Genomic DNA, 25,894 nt, shown 5'->3' with positions numbered 1-25,894 from the left:
TAGTTATTTCAACTCATTTCAGACATTCCGCAAGCTACTAATCCTCCGTAACACATATTTGAAGAACATGTGGGAATAAAACTTTACTTTTAGGCATTTATGCTACCCGATCTGCAATACGTTGCCAACAGCCTTGCTTTGTTCACTGCCGACGTATTTGATTTTTGTCGTAGAGTGGGTTTTAATTCCTCATAACTTGTCATAATAATTAATCCGTAAAATAAGGTGATCGCGTCATCATTGAAAGTGGTGACTTGCGCTGCAACCCGCCCTTTTATGTGAACGCCAAGCACAAACTCAATTAGGTTAACCCCGGCTCAACAAATCAACTTCATAATCAGCGTCGTTGTACCGATTAACACCACTTAAGATAACCAGGTTTTGTCAACCCTGGTTTAACAAAGTAACCCTGGGTTACTTTGTCAACCCTGGTTTAACAAAGTAACCCTGGGTTACATCTGGGTAGGTTAAGCTCCCTTCGTAGTACAGGCAACAGAAGTCTATGGCGAGTTGTTTATATGTTATTTTAAGAGCGCATTGTCAATAGTCATATTGACAGGTGCACGCACCATCCTTCTATCATCCATGAACGCACACCAGCGCACGTCCATGCAAAACATTACAAATTACTGTCACGAGATATAAGCAACTCCTCTGCAGGATAAATGTTGTTTTATTCAGTCATTTGAGCAATATTAGGGTATGTGTTGCTTTTTCCAGACTATGTTTTCGATGGTAACCCATTGTCAGTCAATAGTGAAAGTAACATATAACTGTCTTGTCGTTGACTGACACCATGGTGAAGTTAGTTTCACTTTGCCAATGAGTTCAAATAATAGAGTGCAAATGTGTGAAGGCTATGATAGGTTTTAGTAAAGCATGGTTTAGTGGAGTGACTATTCCATACGGTCTCGCTAGCAGCCTCCTTCAAATGGCCGAATTTGAATGTCAAAATACCGATGCATTTATTTGACATCGCGCTTTGCGCCGGTAAAGGGAATGACAGATGTCATTCTCATTGGTTTAAATGATGTTATACGCCCCAAACACACACCCATGACTGATTAAAAAACCTAGGAACACCTTGTTGCACCATGCGCTCGACGTTTGATAACGAAAACCCTCCCAATGTGGACTGGACATCCTACTTAATTTGAATAAGCTTTTGACCAGTGACGATGCACTTTTGACTATCATGATAGGGCCCACAGAATGTCAACATAGTGACTGTGTTTTACCCATTTGCTGACACAGAATTGGATCTATAAGCATAAACAGGAAGCAATCAGAATAGCAGTAGATGTAAACCAAGTGAGGCTCATTTTAGTGAAAGAATATCCTTGTATTTATCATAAAAAGATTAACTGTGTTATACTATGGCAAGTAAACTTAATAAAGCGCCACTGGTGTCAGTACACCAAATTCTGCATTTTCCCCCCTAATAAATCTCTAGTAGCATTTTTCACTGGCTATCAGCCCACCACATCAGGGTCAGCAAAATGATAACCCTGGCCACACTTACCAGGAGTGCTCTGCTTTGCCAAAACACATCTGCAATCAACACAAGTGCCCTGGAATAGCACATATAGTGAGTAAAATGTGTTTACACTGGTGTCTCTGTTCTCCTTTCCCACTGGAGAGGGTGCTTAATACAATAAGAGTGAATGTGCAGCGTAAGCAATAATTTGTCCACCTCAGCTTGATTTATTACTGAGAGTGGATAGACCAGAGGGTGCCAAGGATGGTCAGGGCTCTGCCCTGTCTTTTGACTCATGAATGGAACACGGGAAAGTTTTTAGGGGATAACAAGACAGCAGAATTTAATTTCATTAAGGGATGACTATTCAGTGGGACACATAATGCTCTAATAACTTTCTTTAACAAGCAGAACCAATGTCGTAGAAGCTATGGAAGATGACCACGGAGAACAGTGTGTCAGCAATTTGTCCACAACTCCGATTGGATCAGATCAGCTTACCCAACAGACAACAGAAGATTGAAAAGAAAACGGGCAATTCCGAGCAAAACTGTCACATCCATAACGCCAACACAATGCCATGGTATATATATAGTTGGCGCTATGGATGTGACAGTTTTGACGGGAATTCCCCAAATAGTCATTTTTATCACTATTTCAACCTCTATAAACACCCATACCAATGGAAACTACTAGCTGTGGCCTGGAGCCCTGAAAGAGATAAAGGGGAATAAGACACACTGTGATAAAATGAAGATAAATACTCTGCTCATTTTGAAATCTAATCTAATCCCTATTCCTCGTGCACTGATTGTGATTCCTCCCCTGCTTTCATATCCAGAGAGATTTTATGATAACCTGCTGACATCAAAGTGAAAATCTCCATGACAAAGAGGAAAAACATTTTTGTTTTGTTTTTCAGAGCAAGGCCGCCATTTAAAAGCTGCAAGGTGCTGCAGGTAATTCACTAACAGTGGCAACAAGAACAGTCAAAGTGACTGCAGCCCATGGCCTGCAATATTAATCAAGGTGAAACAAATTCCAGCAACTGCATTCTGAGCTAGATCTGGATGAGTCTGTGGGAGGACCAAGGAGCACAAAGTAATGAAGGGCTTAGATGTTGTAGTCCTGGTGAGAAGTGTCAGATTTGAGCTGATATGTTCACTTTGTCCTTGGACTTGGTAAACTTGTAGATTGTTTAGGGCCCTGAACATTTTCAGAATGTTCATTTTCAGAGTCATTCCTCTGTGGTGGCTATTTGAGTTCCAGGCATACCTGAGTTATGTATTTTACATCATATCTAGAGACAAATCAGCCAAGAGATATGATGCAATCATATTGTCTCATGAGTTACTCTGTATTTCCCACAGAAAATATGATGCAACCAGCCCTGTGACAAACATACTTAAGCAGTTAAATTAAAAGCTTTCACATACGTGAAGATTTTCAGCAGACCTGCATTATTTTACTTTATACAGGCTAGTAAGGGTGAAGGTGAGATGTATATTGACTTCAACCACAACAGCCTTTCATTTTGCCGTGAAGAATAAAAATCCACTGCTAAAGGTAACATTGTAAAAGCTGTATAAAAGATGTAATTCTCACTTCCAATACAACAAAGTGAAGAACAAACAAAGAATCACATATACATAGATACCATTAGATAGCACACAATCTACATCTTCTCAAAGGGACTGGAGGCAGCACCTGAGGCCGCTCAGACAAGCGTGATGACAGCCAAGGACTGCTCCTGTGGAGAGACTCGAATGCCTCCTGTTACTGCTGTTCCTGCTGCTTCCTCCTTCTATAATTCATCTTCCTGCAGCAAAGCAGGTCAGGCCAGGGCTGGGGCTAGCAAATTCTGGGCGGATCCTAGCTGGAACAGTGAAAGCTGTACCTATATTTGACCTTCCTTCTCAGTGAGGCTAGAAAGTGAACATATATTTCTTATCCTTCCTGTGCTAGGTTGAGCGTTCCTTGCTAATGTTCTTGGATCATAATCTTCAAGGCAGATAAGCACAATTGCTAGGTAACTTGAAATGTGAAAGACACCATGGCAACAAGCTGTTGTGGTAGGCTTGGGATACGGTATTGATCAATATTTTGCTCAAAGGGGGGGCATCTACTTGCAATGTTTGCCGATTTAGGAGAAGACTGCAAGTGGGCACATGGAGGCTGTAATCCGGCCATCTATCCACACTCTGAATACCTACACAAACAGAGCAACACAATCCACACTCTGCATACCTACACACAGAGCAACAGAATAAAAGACTCTGCATACCTACACACACAGAGCAACAGAATAAAAGACTCTGCATACCTACACACACAGAGCAACAGAATAAAAGACTCTGCATACCTACACACACAGAGCAACAGAATAAAAGACTGCTCCATTCTGTTCTCTATTTTCTCTTGCTCCTCTCTCTCTCTTACTGCAGTTCTGCCCATTACAGTCCACCGATTACTTGGGCATACATCCTTAGCTCCCTCCATCATTATAAACGATACACACAGCACAGTCAAAATACTACATTCTCTAACCTGACTGAACAGTCTCGGACTCAACGGCCATTACTCTGGTTCCAATTCTAGGATGCTAATTATGACCGCTGCTAGCGAAGCGGTCATATAGGGATTGTCAAAGGTTTTTTTAAAAAAAATTTTAATCTATTTCCTGAATTTTTGGTCAACGATACCCGGGACAACGAAACAACGGGGCACATGAAATTTGGTGGGTATGTAGTCCCACTAGACATTTACGGAAAAATTTAGTTTGGTCCCTGGGGTAATTTTGTTGGAAGTTAAAAGTGGGTTGGAAAAACAATGGACGCTTCCTACAAGGACTGTAGTTTACCGAAGAGAACGTCTAATAAGGATAGGACGATGTTCACATGAAATGTAATTCCCATTTCTTCTTGAAGACGAAATAAATCTGAGGATGTTTATCGGACATGCTTGGTTTTTACTGCAGGTACGTTAATCTTATAATATCAATAAGGACCTAGGTAATGTTACCGTTAGCGTTGGTTGAGTGATGGAGGCCAATTTGATTGATTGCATTTGTAGAAAACTATAAATGCGGTTATACCAAGCAAATTGATAGTAGCACTGTAATTGTATCTTTCGACTGTCATTTGTTGCACGTGCTACAAAAATCATTCTGTGCAATGGAAGATTTACCAACGTTACACCGGTCTGATACAGTTTTGCCTATACATGCGTGAGACTGAGAAGCCTGTTTATTTTGTTTTAAGTGCGTGCAGGGTGTGAGAGGGGAATCGATGTGCTTTAATTCCAGCTTGGTAGTTGTAGTCTGTGAAATTAAAAAGCATGTGTGTGTGAAGTATCCAAACAATGACACCTTCATCATTATGGCTGCTTTAGCAACACACCTTAAGCTACTGTGTAGTGGGTCCCATTTAGAAGTGGCTACTTCATTCGCGCTTTCCTTGACTCATGGAGCTGCGTGAATTTTATTACAACTTTTCGCCACGATATGGCAGTTTAAGTCCGCTTGATACTGTAAGGCGTAAGCCATTGGTTTCCAAAGGAGATTTTATTTGTGTCGCCAGCATAGCCTATTGACAATTTATGTTGTAAATAGGCCTACCTTATAAGCCTACCTGTAGCTCAGGGAAGCTAACAGCTTTCTATTAGGATCTAGTTTGTTAGTTACAGTTTTGTCATAACTCCCTGATGCATTTTTGCATTTAGAATAGCCAGAGCGTGGATATCTCAATCGGAAAATTAAACAATATCGGGTGCCTATGGACTAGGCTGGGTGAACCCAGCCTGAACTGCCCGCTATTTAATTTTTGATTTCTTAAAAGATTGAGCTTGGTTTGGTGAAAGCCAGACTAGCCATGGACCTCAGTTACACAATGCAAGGGAACATGAATCAGCCTATATTTGCATGAACAATAACGGACAACAGCTCTTCAACTTTGGCCCGTTAAAATGTGTATGAACAGTCTAGCGACCCATTTGGACATGTCAGTTATTTGCACCACTGGTTAGATGTAAAACAGCATTTCGTTTCAGACTACTGTTACTTAATTTTCGCATTGACAATACAGTATTACATGAACTAAAGATGACTAAAATCTTATGTACAAGAAGAAACATTCACAAAAAATCCATCCATCCAAAAATGACCTTTGTTTTTGATAGCTGTTGAAAACGGCATAGAACTGACAGAGATGTTTTTGTTAATAAATAAATAAATAAATAAATAAATAAATAAAATTATGCTGATACCTTTTGCTTTTCCCAAATACAATGTAGCCTACAGGTGTAAGTGACCTTTCATCAATCCAGTTGCAATGGATGAACTGTGATTAACTGCCCTACTTGTGATTGTTATAAAACCTTTAAAATCTCTAAACAATGCTACATCTTCTTTGGCTATTCTAATCTATTCACCTTTTCAGCACCAGTAGGCTACTTTCTGTGCAGCCGCACACACACACTCAGGCATGCCAAACAAGCATACACAAAAGTTTCAAGAGTGGGGGATGGAGTAAAATATGGAGACAAATTGAAGTGTGATTTATTTTCGCGGAACGGATGTCCAGGACTGAGCGGCGATCATATTTTGTACCGCTATGCGGTACATCTAGTTTATATAATAATTTGGCTGCATTTCAAGTATTGGCGTCACGTAGTCGTTTGTCCACCAGATGGCGCATCGTTGCAGTGAGACGTAATTTTGTTGGAAGTTAATCTAAAGTCGGTTGGAAAGACACTATGCTTCCTACAAGGACAAGACTGTAGTTTACCGCAGAGAACGTCTAATACGGGTAGGATGATTTCTGCATGACATGTAATTCCCATTTCTTTTTTAAGCCGAAATAAATCTGAGAATGTTTATCGGACATGCTTGGTTTTTACTGCAGGTAGGCTACGTTAATCTTAAATTATATCAATAGCCTAGGACGTAGGTAAAATAATGTTACCGTTAGCATTGGTTGAGTGATGGAGGCCAATTTGATTATTGATGTATTTGTAGAAAACCATAAATGCGGTTATAGGCTACCAAGCAAATTGATAACAGCACTAATTGTATCTTTCGACTGTCATCTCATTTGCTTATGACCATAACCTAGGCTACTAACAGGAGACGCTTTTTATTTGTTCGAAGTGCGTGTTTAGGGTGTGAGAGGGGAGTCGATGTGCGTTGATTCCAGCTTGGTAGTTGTAGTCTATGCGATTAAAAAACACGTGTGTGTTAAGTATCCAAACAATGATAACGCTTTCATTATGGCTGCTTTAGCCACAGACCTTGAGCTACTGTACAGTGGGTTGGGTTCCATTTAGAAGTGTCCACTTCATTCGCGCTTTCCGTGATTCACACAGCTGCGTGAAATGTATTACTACTGATATCCAAAACTATTTCGCCAAGAGGTGGCAGCTTAAGTCCGCTTGATACTGTAAGCCATTGGTTCCTAAAGGAGATTTTATTTGGGTCGCCAGCATAGCCTAGTGACAATTTATGTTGTGTAATAGGCCTAGCATAGGGCCTACCTTATATAGCTTATAGTTTCAACAGTCACGGTTTTGTCATAACTCCCTCTATGCATTTTTGCATTTAGAATAGCTCTGAAACCGGGGGGCGACATGTCGCAGGGGGCCGCCAGTGCGTGGATATCTCAATCGCAAAATTAAACAATATTTCTATCGGGCGCCTACCATGGACTAGGCTGGGTGAACTCAGCCTGATCTGCCGGCGATTCCTTTTCGATTTCTTAAAAGATTGAGCTTGGTCTGGCGAAAGGTCCACTAACCATGGACCTCATAGTTGCAAAATGAAAGGGAACATGAATCAGCATATTATTTGCACAAAGAATAACGGACAGTAGCTCTTGAACTTGGCCCGTTAAAATGTGTATGAACAGTCTAGCAACAAATTTTAATGAAGGCCCTTTTGGACATGTCAGTTATTTACACCACTGGGTAAAATGGCATTTTGTTTTAGACTACTGGTATTCTACTGGCTGAATATCACATGAACTAGATGACTAAACTTATGCATATGTAGAAGAAGAAACGTTCACAAAAATCCTTGACACGACCTCTCTTCTTGATAGCTGTTGAAAATTGCATGGAACTGACAGGGATTGTTTTGTTTAATAATAAATAAATAAATACATTATGCTGCTACCTTCTGCTTTTCCCAAATACAATGTAGCCTACAGGTGTACCTTTCATCAGTCCAGTTGCAATGGATGGACTGTGATGAACTGCCCTACTTGTGATTGTTTAGAGATTTTAAAGGTTTTATAACAATGCTACAAATGTTTTGGCAAGTGCTACAAATCTATTCACCTTTGCAGCGCCAGTAGGCTACTTTGTGTGCTGCCCGCAAACACACATTCCAAACAAGCATACACAAAAGTTTCAAGAGTGGGGGATGGAGTAGAAGATGGAGACAAATGTATTAATATGATTTATTTTCGCGGAATGGATGTACAGGACTGAGTGGTGGTCATATTTTGTACCGTTATGCGGTACATCTAGTTGCAGATGCTTTGAGTTGTGACCAATTTCACCAAACATGTGTGGTGATTCTTTTTTGCAAGGATGAAGTACACTTTTCTATGAAAGTGTTTTTATGAGAACACTTTCACAGAAATGTTTGATGTTGAAGTTTTGTGGTTATTCTCCCCCTCCCCAGGTGGACCTGTCAACAAAACCTGCACAACTTGCTTTCACATGAAGAAAGGCTTCAAAATCACGGTTTTAAGGCCTTCTTTTAGCCTTCAGCAACTTGTAAAAAAGTCAACTTTGTCCATCCAATAGTACAACAGATTTGGGGCTGGTTTCCCGAAGCCTTCTTAATGCTACATAGTTCGTAATCTCTACCTTACCTCTATCTTAACATTTTCAAACATTTCCCGAAATGTACTTTGCTACGAATGTCTTTCGCACGTTGTTCGTTGTAAGAGCGGTCTGGAGCACTCTTAGAACTCTCTTAGCTGCACCTTAGCAATGATTCGGCTCTCGACGCTAGTTGCTGGCTGTGTAACCTATAGCAATCTAGAAATCTCTGTTGCGCATAACTCGTATGGTATATTACTGTTTTGGTTCGCCAATGATTTTATGTAAGTAGGCCAATTAAGAAAACTGGAAATGTTTTCACACAAATAATAAAATGTGCACGCATTTGAAAATGATTAAAAGCCTTATTCTCTTAATTCTTGGTTTTTCCCCGCACCATCTTCTACAATGTTTAATGTGGGGGATTGCTTTTATGTTTAATGTTAACCAACGGCACAAAATACTGAATTAAATGCAGCTGCTGGTCAATCAGCTGTGATTAAAAAACAATGAAATACCATTATTCAAATAATTTATTCATATGGAGTGATGAAGGATGGCGTAGGCCTAACGGATAAAGGTGTAGCTGGTCATGCCGACAGATTGCGGATCGCTTACCCCTACAGACCTTGTGGAAACTTTGTTAATTAAGGGTAGATCATTTCTACTTTTTCCATCATCGTATGCTATTAATAAAGTTCATCCATGTTGAAGTAGTGTGAATGTTAGGCCTACCAGAGAGGCGATATTTGAGCAATGTTTCTTTTTTGCAAAGAACACATAATGCTGTTATGCCTCGCGTGAAGTGAAAAATCGATTTCTGAGCAATCGATGTCAACCAATTCAGCACCTTCAGGGTGGACAGTGCCTTGTACGTCGGACGTAAGGAGCTTTTTGTAAGAAAACTCTTAAGGGACAGTTCGGGAACCAAGACTATAAAGGAAAACAACTTTGGTAAGGTTTACCTTTGGAGTCTTCGTAGCTCACTAAGAGTGAACATTATAGGGAAACCGGCCCTTGGCCAGTCTTGTTCTAGGTCTGTAAACTATTGCTTATTGAACACCTGACAGTTGAGTCTTTCCACTGCTTTTTAAAGCTGACAGAAAAAGTGACGTCCCTCTTTGTCTCTTTGAGAGAGAGAGAGAGAGAGAGAGAGAGAGAGAGAGAGAGAGAGAGAGAGAGAGAGAGAGAGAGAGAGAGAGAGAGAGAGAGAGAGAGAGAGAGAGAGAGAGAGAGAGAGAGTATGTGCACCTATTTTTGTATGGCGCTACCACCCTCAACAGATCAAATCACGACAGTGGCCTAGACAGAGCTGCGCCAGCTGCAGTTGTGTGTGAACCCCTAGCTAGCGCAGTCTCCTTGGAAACCAGACAAAAGCTGGTTAATTTAAACAATGTGAACACTGGCTAACCCAAGCAAGCCCCGGTCTCACCCTTACCATCTCCAATTCCATTTGATCCTACTGAGCCATTCTGAAACCAATGTGCAACAGTTAATTCCTCAGTTCCAGGTTCAATTCCTCAGAGACAAACATCCAAACAAACATAACTCGAGTCTGATCTGCTGTGGTCGAGTGGGTGTGCGTTCCTCTGAGCCAGGTTTGGTGCAAGCAATGCTCTTGCCAAAACACTTCTGATCTACAAGGGGGTGGCCTGGAAGCAACGCAGTGGGTTACATGACAAAACGCAACAGAGCGCCAGACTCCTGCTAACATGAAAGCTCATAGTCGTCCATTTTAAAATATAGTACTGCTTTTCTCTTGCCCGTCCCTCTCCCTCTTTCATTGCCTCCTTTTCTTCATGCCTGTGGAGTTCAGCAGTGAAGAAACGAAGGCTCAGGACAGCTATTCATAGGCAGAGAAGTGCTCTGTTGTGTGGTGACTTCAGCCATTGCCTAGGCAGCCCTTCAGGGTGCCTCTGGTATGTCGTCTGAGCAGCCCTAGGAGCGAGAGGGCTGTGTCCTCTCCACCACATGCTTGTGGGAAAGAGTTGCCAGCGATGGCCAATCTCTCACCGCTGGCTCTATAAATAAGAGCCATTTGTCTCATCGGGTGCTTAGCAAGAATGGCCAGTGAAATGGGGGTCTATAGGTTTTCAAGTTGGGACAGGAATTCCATGGATGAAAAACAATAAGACTTGCTTATTGCACATCAGTTGAGCCTCTGTGAAAAAGACAGAACACACATGTTGTGCCCTGACTGATAATACGTTCATATTCAAATATGACATACTGTATGGCCCTTAACTGTCATGGGGGAAAGATTTTTTCAAATCACATTCATAAAAAACACTGGCCACCTAGTTTAATCAGCAAGCATAATTTCTGTCTCCAAATGTGATAATTAGTGATCTCTGGTAGCCACAACAACATGCAGTGATCCTCTCTTCAACACAGGTTTACTAGAGAATCTGGGCTCAGTGGAATTCTATAACGCCAAATGCATGGCTAGAGTGTGATTCAAGCTCATTCAATAGAATTAATAAGCAGAAGCAAATCAAATGTTATCAAACTAGGGTGTGATTCTCACGAGTATCTTTGCCAAGCTTAAAGGCAATGACCACACTAACTAACAAACCCTGTGAGCATATTAATAGGGACCATTATTTTAGAATGGTTGTGTTAAAACAATGGCTGCTACTTCAAAAAAAAATCCCTCTAATAAACTAAAATGAGAGAGAGAGAGAGAGAGAGAGAGAGAGAGAGAGAGAGAGAGAGAGAGAGAGAGAGAGAGAGAGAGAGAGAGAGAGAGCGAGCAAACAACAAGTAAACAAGGCAGGCAACAAAAATAAATAGTGAAGAGAAAGAAATGGCAACAAGTGGGAGGAAAGACGAAATGTGAATGAGTGAGCAACAGCGATGAAAGCAAAAGATTGAGCCCATTGTAATAGCTGCATGTCTTGTAAGGGAGCCCCTGGTTTGTCATAAGCTACCAAACAGCACAGAGAGACAGACGATGTGAGTCAAAAGAGGAATTAAAAGGACAAGGCCCAGTGATCAAGCTTAAGGATGACATTACCAGAATAACTAATATTATGCTTGAGGAATCACTCATGGGAATGAATCAGCCCTGAAAAACAACCTAAAGAGATTTAGCAAGACATTTACCCAAACGCAACAAACAGACATGCAACCATAGGACAACAAGGAAGGGACATGAGGGACATGAGACAGACACACACACACACACACACACACACACAAGATTTCAGGCCCTCTCAGTAACCCAAATACTTAGTGTGTACTGTTTTTTACATGACCCAGTCCTACATGTTAAGATACCCAATACATGTTCCTAATTTATGTTCAGGGCTAGCACACACCTGTGAATCCTTTCATGTAATGATTTCATGAATGATTTTGTGTCATTTGTTTTAAGATATGTAGGCATTCAGAGAGGGAAAGGATCATAGGCTCTTGTTTCACGCATGAAGAGAAAAAGATGGAAGAGAAGAGGAAAAAGAATGGGATCTTTAATTACAGGCTTTATCTGCGGGTAATAATAAACGAGGTCGCAGCCTTCAGTGGGAAAACTCTGACAAAGGCCTTCCGCTCCTCAGTGGCTGAGCCCAGAAAAACAAATTAAGTATCAGCAGCCTTTCAAGTTGAGGCGCTTTGATAAAAAGTCATGAACAGATTTCACGAAGAGGGGGAAAAAAAAAAACAGAGAATTAGTTTGCACTGCACACAATACTAAGGATGACACACCAGCATCCCATAGGCACATGGGATGTTCCAGGGCACATTCACCAATTAGCAGGTTTCAATGTGTGTCTCGTATATGTGCCTTCTCCCTCGTCTCTTAAAAAAAAACATGGTGATGAAGATAAACGTACAAAGGTGATGGTGCAGGAGATCAAAGAGATCTAAGAACACCATTTAACAAGCCTGAAATCAGACATGACTCATACATCTTTGTGCTCCTCTTGTCACTTGGGAAATCAGAGGGGGGCCAGTATGAGGGAGCCTCCCTGTATCCAGGACAGAGATCCAGAGGAGGCTCCAATCCCCCTAAAGGAGCGCCTGACAGTGGGCTGGGAGTCTGCCGGGGCCCTGACATTATGGGGGCCCAGGCCTGGGTGTTGTGAGGGGGTGGAAGGATGCAGCTCATCTCCTGCCCAGCGTTCCACTCCATCCATCACCTGAACTACCCTGTCAGTTGGAGAAAGGGGGTGGGTGCTCAGGCTGGTTACTCTCAAGCAAAATGCTAACGGAGTCCATTTATATTTTCATAATTCTGTCTTAATGTGTGGGGACCCTAAAGCCCCTTTAAATACAATTTCATATGTGTATATATCCACCATTTTAACTTGGGTTGCATATTTCAAGGTCCATCATGTCTGTCAGTCTAAGACATCTGATATTTATCTCACTGTGAGCTATTCCAGCAGTCTTACCAGAATGTGAAAGAATGTTGTCTGATTTCATGAAAGTAAGATAGAGACAACGACGTACAAATCCACCTTGTCAGCAAGCTGTCTGCAGTCAGTGAAAATGTACACAAATACATACTGAAATGAGAACGCACACACACACACCAGGAGAAAATATATTTTGACAGCTAAACTAAAGCTCATCAACTCGTAGTCTGTGAATGGAGGACTATTTCTATGGACTAAAATGAATGTAAGCTACACTTGTCTATTTGCCATTTTCAGCCTTGCAACTCTGAATGAGCTACTCTGGCAGGGGAAGAAAGAAAAGACAAGAGTGAGTGAGTAGGGGACAGCAGGAGGAAGAAAGCCAGCTTCCCGGAAAATCTACTATAATTTAGCAAACATATTTCTAACACCATGAAATTGTCATAATTTTAAATGCATATTTTGGGCAAACAAACTAAAGTGGTTGTCTTTTCATGGAGCGTGAGTAAACTGAACAAATGCCATTTAACTTTTTGGAAGCAGAAGCAAAATATTGCAGGATCATCGCACAACTTCATGAACAACACCAAGGTGAAATGTGGTTTCAAGTGGGCTAATTACAAATAAGAGATCTTGCCTAAAAAAGACTTGAAAGAGATAATTGTCCTAGGGTTGAGTTTGTTCTGTATACACAAAGCAAACCAAAATCATTCATAAGAGTCAGACACAGAGAGAGAGGCAAGTCTGAGTTCCTCATGGTTTTACAGTCACAACCAGTCTGCCCAGTTTTTCATGTAACAACAGTGCCCCCTCGAGAAAGAAAGGAGGAGTTGCCATTACTCTGGAAGGAACTCCAAGCCCATTAGGCCCGATTCACCCCGGGTGTGTGGCGAGAACGTGGCGTGTCTGCTGCGTGGCGGTTGCGTGGCGGTTGCGTGGCGGTTTCCATGTCTTTGCACACCAGAAGCCTGTCTGGCAAGGCACCTTATTTGAATGGAAATCGTCCAACGCTTGGGTCACGCGTGAAAATGAAACGTCAGGTCCTATTTCTGGGAATGCTGCGCATTTTCGGTGATCTCAAGCGATGCAGGGGAGACATGTCGTCACCCAGGTACGATTGGCTGAAGCTGTTACCTCTGTTAACATGGGGAGCGACCTGCTCCAGTGTGGCGGGCCTGACCCTTCCAGACGCTGCTCAGTGTGAAGCAGACACGACGCTTCAGACGCTGCTCAATTAATGAAACGGGCCTGACCTCTTCAGACCGCTGCTCCAGTGTGAAACGGCCTGACCCTTCAGACGCTGCTCCAGTGTGAAGCGGGCCTGACCCTTCAGACGCTGCTCCAGTGTGAAACGGCCTGACCTTCAGACCGCTGGTTCAAGGCAAGCACCGCGGGCTGCTCTTCCTTTTTTTTTCACTGATTTGAATGGAAATGCGCCCAACACGCTTTGGAAATGGTGTCACGTGAAAAATAGGGCGCGCCGGGAAAATCCTCCGATTTAGAATGCACGATTTTCGGCGCTGGCTCCCTGTCGCAAGTAGGAGATTCGCTGATTTGAATGGAAATCGTTAACGCTTGGAGTGTCATGCGTGACCCTTCAGACGCTGCTCCAGTGTGAAGCGGGCCTGACCCTTCAGACCGCTGCTCCAGTGTAAGCAGGCCTGACCCTTCAGACCGCTGCTCCAGTGTAAGCAGGCCTGACCCTTCAGGCCGCTGCTCCAGTGTGAAAGCGGGCCTGACCCTTCAGACCGCTGCTCCAGTGTGAAACGGCCTGACCTTCAGACCGCTGCTCCAGTGTAAGCAGGCCTGACCCTTCAGACCCCTGCTCCAGTGTGAAACGGCCTGACCCTTCAGACGCTGCTCCAGTGTGAAACGGCCTGACCCTTCAGGCCGCTGCTCCTGTCACAGCGGAGCACTCATGGCGGCTCTTCCTTTTTTTTCTTCACTGATTTGAATGGAAATGCGTCCAACACGCTTGGGTGTCACGTGAAAAATAGGCGTCGGTCCTATTTCTAGAATGCACGCATTTTCGGCGCGTCTCAAGCCGTGCAGGAGACATGTGCGTCACCCAGGCGGTGTGCAAGCTGTTACCTGTTAACATGGGAGCCGAAATAAAAGCGGCCAGGCCACGCGGCCAGTGTGAAACGGGCCTGACCCTTCAGACCGCTGCTCCAGTGTGAAACGGGCGGACCCTTCAGACCGCTGCTCCAGTGTGAAACGGGCCTGACCCTTCAGACCCCTGCTCCAGTGTGAAACGGGCCTGACCCTTCAGACCGCTGCTCCAGTGTGAAACGGGCCTGACCCTTCAGACCGCTGCTCCAGTGTGAAACGGGCCTGACCCTTCAGACCGCTGCTCCAGTGTGAAACGGGCCTGACCCTTCAGACCGCTGCTCCAGTGTGAAACGGGCCTGACCCTTCAGACCGCTGCTCCAGTGTGAAACGGGCCTGACCCTTCAGACCGCTGCTCCAGCTGCTCCAACACAACAGCACCCTGCCACTGGTGACTAACATGGCTGAACTGGGTTTCATGTCCTGATTATTGCATTGTATTTATTGCACATGTGACATCTGCTTGCCATCAATGCCATGGCTCATCACCACCAAGGACCACCTCAACAACATACGTTTGTGACGCATGTAACAAAATTCTACAGTAATATGCTGGAAAATCTGGCAACTTATGCATATAAGTAGCAAAATATGGAAGGCAAATGAATGGATTATGGGCATGAATAAGATGGCATGCTTGAGTTTTGATATGCAAGGATAGGGCAGCATTAAAAAAAACGGGGTTTAAGCATAACTGACGGATAGCAGACCTATAGCCTATTGTCGTTTACGTGGGTTCAATTTGTTCCTGCTGCTCATTGTCAAAACTCAAAATCGAAAGCATGACAGAGGAAGAGGGCACCAGACTAGGCCTACTTCAGTTGTTAGCCTACATTCAGAACCAAGAAATTTAAAAACTGACATCTGGAGTCTTTCTCAGGTGTGTGTGCTCCTTTCGTGAGACAGAAAGAAAAGCTGAATAGGCTATCCCTCCTGCATGCGGGCTTTAGCGGGCGGGAGCGGGACATCATGTGACAGATGCGGGCGGGAGTGGGACTAAAAATGACACATTAATGTGGGAGTGGGACAGAATATTGCGGGAGCGGGACTGAAAAATCAGTCCTGTGCAGACCTCTAATGTGTGTACATTTCATGTACATGCACATAAGTCTGTGTGTGTGTGTGTGTGTGTGTGTGTGTCCTTACCTCTGTATCTTCATGTTGAAGTCCAAGCTCCAGCACAGCATGGGGGGCCTTGAGCTTGGCCTGGTTGGACTGGCCCATCTGCAGACTCATTTGCCAGCCGACCTGCTCCAGCTGAGGGCAACACATGACCAAACTCAGGCATTTGGCAACAGCTGTGCCCACTCTACATTTCCGTGCGTTTCCAAAACACAAACTACTATCGACGAACTGTGACTGAGAAAGCTGTCGTCATGAAGGGACACCTGTGTGCATATGAAAAATGCTTACCTGCATGTCAAGTATAATGTGTTGTGTATTAGAAAAGCAAAAGCAGTGCTCAGTTTTTGTTATTTAAAAACTTTGGATGGATTAAATGCAGGGAAACCCTGTTGCTTTGGCCACAGCTGTGCCCCAATATTCCTTGAGCTCCAAATGTTGTTCTAATACAATTCATTGAATGCTAAGGAGTGGGAGAGACCATCTTGTATAAAGCTTTCAGTTGAGCAATGTCATTTCAGTATCCCACAAGGCAACTAGCATTTCTTCTCAGTAGCTCAATAGGTACATGACCAATAATGGCCTCAACAAGATGAAATCACAAGTATTGACTATACATCTACTATGAATCTCTTTGATAACATTGAATAGAAAGTAAAAATGTCCCTGTGAGTTCCCAAGGCCAGCAGGCTGGCTCTGTATGAAGGCTAGCAGCTGCTTCAGCATTAGATGTTAGCCCCACCATTAGTGTCAGTGAGGACGCAAGAGTGGCAGGTTTACTGTCGAGCACTTTATCAATCTGCTTTTGTGGGTTAAAACATTAGCGGGAAAGAGAAGTGGGTGAGCTAAGTGTTTTATGAACAGCAGTCTGATGAGTTGATGAATGGGCTGTCTGAAGGCTCAGAGCAAAACGAATGGTTAGGAATATAACCAGTTATCGGAGCCGATGCCACAGTTGGCATCGGCCCTTAGTAGCACTATTGAGAGGTCGTTGCTCTGCCCAGCACGTGAGGAATTATGGGGCAGCTGTGGCCTACTGGTTAGCGCTTCAGACTTGTAACTGGAAGGTTACTGGTTCGAACCACGACTAGTAGGAACGGCTGAAGTGCTCTTGAGCAAGGCACCTAACCCCTCACTGCTCTCCGAGTGCCGCTGTTGTAGCAGGCAGCTCACTGCGTCGGGATTAGTGTGTGCTTCACCTCACTGCGTGTTCACTGTGTGCTGAGTGCGTTTCACTAATTCACAGATTGGGATAAATGCAGAGACCAAATTTCCCTCACGGGATCAAGAGTATATATATACTTATACTTATCTGAAGAAGCACACGAGACGCTAACCAATGGGAAGTCATTCATTGACTTCATCAATCTGAATCGATCTCTAACCACCCATCTTAGGGATTTTTTCGCAGGCTACTGTCTATATATAGCTACACCGCAAACAACCAGTCCTCATCTCTATTCTGAAGTGATCAATTTGCATCAGGTCCAGAATGCCAATGGGGCAGGAAAGGGTAAAGTCTAGTGTTCTTCAAAGGACAGAGGTTATATTCATAACCATACATTCTCTTTCAGTCAAGTTAACTCAACGCCACCAATGGTGATGCCAAGCCGTCAACCTAGCACAAGCAGAGCACAGATGTGTCCTGGTGTCAGGCCATGGTGATGTGCTCATTGAGTCAACGCTGCGGAGTGGTTATACCATAGTCTGCTGCACTAACTGCTACCAGGGTGTTCCATGCGTTATTAGCTGCCATGAGAATAAGCTGGGAGTCTAGCAAAAGCAGAGTGCTGACAGTAATAATAATAATAAGCTTTATTTGTATAGCACCTTTCATACACAGAATGCAGCTCAAAGTGCTTTACATTTGAAGCATGTAACACAATAATAGTCAGTCAGCCTTAACCCTTTACCCCCCATAAGCAAGCCAGCAACTGTGGCAAGGAAAAACTCCCATATTCCAGGAAGAAACCTTGAGCAGAACCTGACTTAATAGGGAGAGCCCATCTGCTTCTGGCTGGCTGCGCCCTCCAATGGCAGTAGATGTAGAATAATCTGAAAAAGTAGTCTACAGGATAAGATGAGTTAACTAAAAGCTTTCCTGTACAGGTATGTTTTCAGATCTTTTTTAAAAATATTTACTGAACTCGCCTGCTTGATGTACAGAGGCAGGGTGTTCCATAGTTTTGGGGCATAATGGATAAAAGCCGCTTCTCCACTTTGCTTGTGGAGCATTTTGGGTACGATTAAAAGATTAGAATTGGATGATCTAAGTTTCCTTTGTGGTTGATAAGATATTAAAAGCTCAGAGATATATGAAGGTGCTATTCCATTCAGAGCTTTGTAAGTAATTAACATAACCTTAAAATCAATTCTATAGGAAATAGGGAGCCAGTGCAGTTCAGCCAACACAGGGGTGATGTGTTCTCTCTTCTTGGTCTTAGTTAAAAGTCTAGCCGCCCAGAGTTCTGTATGAGTGCCAATTTCTTTAGATGTTTTTGGGAAGACCAGTGAAAAGTGCATTGCAGTAGTCTAACCTGCTAGTGATAAAGGCATGAATTAGTTTTTCTGCATCTTGTTGAGTTAAAAAGGGCCGCACTTTGGCAATGTTTCTCAAGTGGAAATAGGCTGTCTGAGTAACTTTACTGATATGGGGCTTAAAACTTAACTCTGCATCTAAGATGACACGAGGGCTTGTTACTTTTGGTTTGACCTGGTGTAAGTTCCCAGATTACTAAGAACAATGTCTCGCTTTAGTTTTGGTCGAACCAAAAGTACCTCTGTTTTGTCATCATTTAGTTTCAATTTTTTTTTGCTCATCCACTGATTAATGGAGGTTAGGCATGCAGTGAGGGAGCAAAGGCCATCTGGGTTAGTTGGCTCCACAGAAATATACAATTGGGTATCATCTGCGTAGCTATGGAAGTTTACATTATGCTGACTTATGACGTTTCCCAACGGAAGCATAGGGAAAAAAGCAGGGGACCAAGGCAGCTCCCCTGGGCCACACCAAAAGGCAAGTCATGTTTTTCAGACACATGATCTCCTAGACTGATATAAAAATCTCTGCCAGTAATGTAGGTTTGAAACCAGTTTAGAGCATTATCAGAGAGACCCACCCACTTCGCAAGGCGGCGAATTAGGATGCTATGATCAATGGTGTCAAATGCTGCACTCAAATCCAGAAGAATAAGGATTGAGACTTTGTTTGAGTCAGTAGCCAGTCTAAGATCATTGACTATTTTTACTAGAGCCGTTTCTGTGCTGTGATTTGATCTAAAACCTGATTGGAATTTTTCAAGGATACTGTTTTTCGTTGAGGAAGGTATTTAACTTTACAAACAACTTTTTCAAGTACTTTGCTCAGGAACGGTAGATTTGATATAGGCCTGTAGTTGCTCAGATTGGTATGGTCAAGATTCGACTTTTTAAGTAAAGGTTTCACAACAGCGGTTTTAAAAGCAGTGGGCCGTGCTTGTTAAAGCTAACGACACTGAGCAGGCAGAGACCTGACTCCTGACAAGCTCAGCAGCGTGAAGGCTGTGTGTGCGCGCGTTCACTCTAGAGTGCTAGCACACCGACACAGGTGGCATAGGAGGCACAGGTGGCATAGGAGGCACAGGTGATGTACACTCTGGGGGCGTAAAGCTAAAAGCACAGAGCGGCCTACTGATGTGCAACAGGTTTCCAGGTTACACAAGTGGGCACAGGTGTCGCTCACACTTGGACATATCTTCTTTTGGAAGAATTCAGTGCATGGGGGCCGCAGACAGTTTGTCTGGTGCACAATTCATGTTATGGGGATGTTTCTCATACAGTGGTTTTGGGCCTATTTATCGCACACCAGAGATCATATTGCTATTACAGGTCATTTAACCATCCAAATGATTTCTAAAAGGCTTTATTAAGTTGAAGTTTTCAATCAACCATAAAAGGGCACACAATAACCCACCGTTCATTGAGCTCCACTGGGCTGCCCTTAGCTGCCAGTATCAAACTCAAGTCCCTAATGCATGTTTACAAAGTGCTAGCTAGGTCTGCTCCCACAAATGCTCTCTTAAAGGCTTATCTTACTCCCCAGCAATACGTTCCTCCAAGGAACTCGGAACTCTGAGTGCCGTCTGGTACTGCCGCCCCTGTGCACAGGGCAATCCAGACTGTTTTCATGTACAAGTCGCTACCAGAGCTGGGGCTTCCCTTCCCTCTTTAGTTTCAAGAAGCTCCTGAAGACCCAACTCTTTCAAGAGTACCTCTTCTGTGACCTTTACCTTTTTAGGAGCAAAGATTCTCTCTCGGATCTTCTCAATGACATCTGGGCCAGTGGTGGTCCAAGCCTGGCACAGAGTGTCTGCCTTATCTGATTCCATGCCTAATGCCTCCAGCTGTTGCTTCAGAGTGGCTGGTTTTGTGTTGTGGTACACAGCCTGAAGGCAAAAGCACAGAAAAACATGACACCTGTAAAATGAAGTTTAGATGAAAGACTTTCATTAACATCAGTATGTCCTACATATTACTGTAAAAGCTGTAAGTGACGAATGTTTTCACTTATGTCCATTTGTTGACAGAATGGCTGGTTTATTTACAGTATTACGTAGATACAGCTGGCACAATTTTCATGAAACTTGGAGGAGCATGGGAAGGACCCATTACATTTTGGAGAATATTGGACCCATGGAGCACCTACAAGAATAGTGATAGACCGATTTGTCTTTTGTCAAATTTAATTCTTTAGTCAAAGTCTCATTTCCATTAAATTATTGTATTAGATGAAAAAAAAAGATAATGCCATTATAATCCTATGCCCAGCTCTCTTAATATTGGCACCGGCAATTTAAAAACCTATATTGATACCCATATCACTATGCATGAAATCGGTTTCGCTCTTGCTGGGGTTGTAAGATAGGCCATTTGCATTCTCCAGACTTTTTTTAATGAAATAAAGTGGCTTTCAAAAGCAGTAAACTATGCATTTAATTTTAATCTCAGTAGACAAATACTTTATTTACACCTGAGAAATATACTAAACAGAAGTGTTTACAATAACAGCACTGACTAATGTAAGTATAATATCAAAATAATAATGGCAAAATGTGAAAGTGGATGGTAGATTTCAGACACAAGCTAATAACTTACTATTTAGTGGCTGGTGAATTTGACTATTTATCTGACAGTGGCTGGTAATGGCTGATTGCCAACCATAAGCCTGCAAAGGCCAATTTTCTGCAACAGCCTTTAGTGTGTTCCAATGCCACTGAATGTTAGCCAACTTATTGGGTTAAAATGCCAACTCATTATGAGAACCTTATTGCAATTGCACATGCATGGCTAAAAACCGTGCAGTTCAGGGAAGCATCAGCATTTGTAGGTTCGTTTATGGTTCAAAATGGACAGAAAGAAAGACCTGACAACAAACTTTGATTTCTTTTCTAGGATATGAATACATGTGCATACAAGTAGCATTTGTAGGAAACATCTCTGATTAAGCTTTATGCTTCAATTTGAGCTTGCTGTACTACTCAAGGACAACCTTTTTTAAGTCAGAGAGGGTGATTAACTAAATGACGAGACTCTATGGAGCCAAGCTGTGATGGAATGATTGAGAAAATCTGTATTGCAAACCTGTTCCAAAATAAAAGAGATGGTCTCCAGCACCAGAGTTAGGACAGGCTTCTCCATGGCTAGAGCACTCTGCAGCTTCTCCTCCTCCTCCTCACTAAAAGGGCGCTCTGTCTAGAGAGTACAACAGTGGGACAGTTTAGTACAGTACAGTCGGCTACAGTAGCCTCCAGCCAAAGCCCATCCAAAAGAGCAACCCTGGGGCATTGAGAAGTGGTAGCGCTAGCCAGGCTAGGGGCTTATAACTTCCAGTTTGACATCCCAGCTATTAACAAAATTAATATTGAGTTCAGAAAGAGAAATGTCATTACATAGGCTAAGGAAAAGTGGTAAAACTTTGAAGATGGGGTTACAAGGTGCACACTATGAAGCTATGAAGGGGTCCATATTTTGTACAACACTAGATAGATAGATAGATAGATAGATAGACATTGGTTATAGGTCCATATTAGTAATATATTAGTGTTATTATGATTAGCCTATTATTATATAAAAGAACTTCCACTACAGCCTGCCATGTCCAGTAGGTCCACTTTTGAGATCATTATCCCAATTTGCTAACATGTACCTTCGAAAAATTGCAGTAGGCCTACTTGATAATTCGCTAAATTCACTTACCTTTAGATGTAGTTTCTGCAAGATTCGCGAGAGGAGCCGAGAAAACTTGCTGATGTCAATTGTGTTAATGTGCGTCATTGCCTCCTTAATACTAGAGAAGAGACACAGGTTTTATGCACCCTACAAACACTAACCAGTAATAAAAACTAGAAGTAGCCTACTACTAGTCAGCTACATCATCATCACTCAGTGGTGTAGCGGTTTTTAGCACACAAGTGCACACAGACGAGTCTGAATTGCAAACGGCTAACTAGCTCCACAGCTACCCAGCAAAATTGAACATTATCTGGGTGCAGAATTGTGTGGGTACGCAACACACCTCCAAACTTACCTAAGCGTTTCCTTGATGATAGTGGCCATTATTACCAGTCTTTGTTTTAACTGCAGGTTCTTTTAAAAAAAAAAACATACCACCTTCTCATTTCCTGCTCTTCCTGTTGTGTAGTCATATGACATTCGCAACGTCACATTGGAACCACCCACAAAGGCAGGCTCAAGGCGAAGCAGCCCAAGAGCAGCCAGGGGTAGCCTACTATTAGAGGGAGAGCAGCTTCACAGAAGAACTTCTGACGGCAAATTTGAGGAAAAGTTGGTAAACCACCCTTCTTACCTAATTTGAGGATGCTGATTCTGAACATTTTGTTTACCAAGCTCAATTCTGAGTTCTAAGCCGCATAATCAGCATTTTAACATAAAATAGCGATTTTGTTTTGCTTATTTTTCACTAAATTGGGTTGATTTCAAAAGTAATCACTAAAAACAAATAAAAGTGTTCTCTAAATACATGTTTGAGCATTAAAGAAGCCATACTATAGTTTATTAACGTATTTAATGGGAACATGATTACAGTTAACATGTAATAAACTCGGAAATTCTAATCAAAACACAACCATATTTTTATTGCTAACATGAGTCACTCATGTGGTGTTTAATGCATTTCATCACAATAACAAGTTGCACAGATAACCTTCAACTCAGAATATATCCTACAGTACATATGAACTTAGATAGCGGGAATAAGCCTAATGCAGAACTGCATGTACCGTCAGCAACAACCGACAAGTAAAAAACATTTTACTTCTAGTAACACTGGATTTGGTATGTGTGCTTGCCTCCATACTAGAGCTTGATAATGTGCTCTTCTAATATGCCATTGAGCAGCATCACTTGTTGGTGGTAGAGCCTTCGATCCTCAATATCTAGAAAACAGAGTGGCTCTGGCATAGTGTTGTCACAATACCAAAATACAATACGATACAATACCTGACATAAATATCTTGATACTCGATACTGAAACGATATCCAAATCCTAAAATATCTGGAAAAAAAAGGACGCAGGCCATTGTGTATTGAGTCATTTGTGATGAATTTGGTGCACTTTTGGTCAATTCTGGGTTTTAAACTTCTAACTTCCTTCATAATTATTATTTTTGTAGTCAGTAAAATAGTAGTTTGTGTGTGATTAAGTCCTTTATTGTTTATTATAGCTAATTTATATTATATTGTGTGGTGTTTTGGCAATAAATTACCTTTATATAGCCAAAGTAGGCTAGATCAAGGTCAGTGTTCAAATTACTACATGCAAATCACTTGCTATGCAGAAGAGCCTAATCTTTAGGCCATCTGATGTAGGCTACCCTAGGCCTTCCCGTGTTTATGGGATTTCTTTGACAGTTGCAAAGGTAAAAAAGTGAAGATAGTCTTCTTTGCTCCCAGTGTAATTTAATAAGTACGTTTTAACCACTCAGGTCTTAATCAGATAGGCCTACACCATTATCTGTTGCAATAGCTGTGTACATTCCTACATTAGGTCTATTTCTTTGATAGTTAACATCATTGGCTACCACATAACAAATACCAAATAACAATACAAAAGTTTCTTACAAATTTTCCTGCATACTACTAAAATGTGCTGCAGTCAGATGGGTGTCCTAAAGACATATCTAGATCTTGAGCATCTATGTTGAATGAGCAGTTTTTGCAGTGATCACTGGACATTCCACATTGCTAGACAGCACTTGAGTAAGGATAGACTTATTTCCACTTCACAAATAACAATCGCTATCTGCAATAGCTACAGTACAGGGACATTAATCAGTTCATAGCTGAGGAATTGTCCTAGGTCCACTTCCCTTTCAGCATCATATGCCATAATGATGCACTGGAGAATGTTTCTTTTTGTTGCACTATAAAGGATATCTTGTCTAATTTTTTTTGCAAATAATGCAATCTCCATAGCACTCTTCAGCACTCCTCAAACATGCACACTCTTCCATTTTTCTGCATGGCTGGAATTTGAATGATAGGAAAGAGCACCAGTGAGATGTTTTAATAGGCAAACACAGTAGCCTTTACAGTAAAAAAAAAAAAATACAGTGTAAATCCTCTGTAAAGACTGTTCATAATAGTTAGTGACAAAGGACTTTCTACAGAAAAATGAGCAGTCACCTACTATACTATATATATATAAACGTCACACTGAATTTTAGCTATTATTTCAATTTATAGTTTAATTTTAGCTTATTTTAATTTGCTACTTGAGGGTCATTGGGGTAATTCCTGTCCTACAACATATCTGATACATAAAGAGTATATTAATGCCTTATTTTTTGCAATTCCAATGATATCTGATGGCAAAACCATTATTATGCTAATTAGCAAGCTTAAAATTTAAAATTGAGCTTGGTAAACAACATATTTGAATTCAGCACCCTCAAATTGTGTGAAATAGCCCCTTTACCGTCTTTTCCTCAAATTTGCCTACAGGACTTTTTCTGAACGTTTGTTAGCTATCTGCTCTCCCTCTATATTGGGCTCAAGCGGATTTATCATAAATTACTCATTTTTACTCTTCTGGAATGACTATAGGCCTACTCTAAAGTAAAATTCTTCAGAATTTTATTGATATCTAAACTATGCTACAGGCATACATTTTCAAATATATTTTTTGTGGAAAATGGAGGGTTTTAGGCAAAAATTCCTGTTAAACTTACCGCCCCATATCACCTGATCCTGATTTTGGCCACAGATTTTTGTGAACATTTAATTCTTTCCCAGTTTGGACACACGGAATGGAAAGCAAAAGAGAGAAGTTCAATGTAACACTTCTAAGGCACCAGATGATTTGACATGGAATGAGCCTATCATATTACAGCTCACATCGACGTATAAAAAATATGCCAACCTTTTCACAGTCTAATATTTCTCTTGGCTTATCATTGTAAGAAACATTTGGCTTTGTCATTTCTGATCTTTCAGTTACAAAGTTTGACCCTTAGACATCCTTTTAAATGACTTCCCGTTTTGGTTACTGTTCCATACAGTAGGTTCATGAGACTATCTTTAGATTATCTTCAGCTAGCATAGTATAGTATATATACTTTTTTGATCCCGTGAGGGAAATTTGGTCTCTGCATTTAACCCAATCGGTGAATTAGTGAAACACAAACAGCACACAGTGAACACACAGTGAGGTGAAGCACACACTAATCCCGGGCAAGCAGTGAGCTGCCTGCTTCAACGGGGGCTCTCGGGGAGCAGTGAGGGGTTAGGTGCCTTGCTCAAGGGCACTTCAGCCGCGGCCCACTGGGGCTCGAACTGGCAACCCTCCGGTTACAAGTCCTGAGAGCTAACCAGTGGGCCACGGCTGCCCACAACCACGGCAGCTCACATATCTTTCTATGTTAGCATTTAAAGCGAATACTGATCATTTAGAAAAATCAGTGTAAACAGTCGAAGGTTTTCATTTGATACCAAATACTAATTAGTATCA

At 42.1% G+C, this 25,894-nt stretch overlaps 1 protein-coding gene across 1 annotated transcript in view; it reads right to left on the bottom strand.

Moving 5' to 3' along the window:
- commd10 (COMM domain containing 10) overlaps window positions 1-22,593 on the bottom strand; it is a 47,789-nt gene extending 25,196 nt beyond the window's left edge. The window contains exons 1-5 of the mRNA XM_048244092.1: window positions 22,454-22,593; window positions 22,123-22,213; window positions 21,508-21,618; window positions 20,157-20,312; window positions 15,913-16,023 (exon numbers count right to left, since the gene is read on the bottom strand). Of these exons, the coding sequence (XP_048100049.1) occupies window positions 15,913-16,023; window positions 20,157-20,312; window positions 21,508-21,618; window positions 22,123-22,213; window positions 22,454-22,482 (498 nt within the window). The 5' untranslated portion in view covers window positions 22,483-22,593. The remainder of the gene's footprint in view (window positions 1-15,912; window positions 16,024-20,156; window positions 20,313-21,507; window positions 21,619-22,122; window positions 22,214-22,453) is intronic.
- Window positions 22,594-25,894: the final 3,301 nt, after the last annotated feature.

This window comes from Alosa alosa, chromosome 5 (genome assembly GCF_017589495.1).
Source record: "Alosa alosa isolate M-15738 ecotype Scorff River chromosome 5, AALO_Geno_1.1, whole genome shotgun sequence".
Taxonomy (NCBI): Eukaryota; Metazoa; Chordata; class Actinopteri; order Clupeiformes; family Clupeidae; genus Alosa; species Alosa alosa.
The sequence above is the reverse complement of the archived record's forward strand: the minus strand, read 5'-3'. Positions and strand labels throughout refer to the sequence as shown.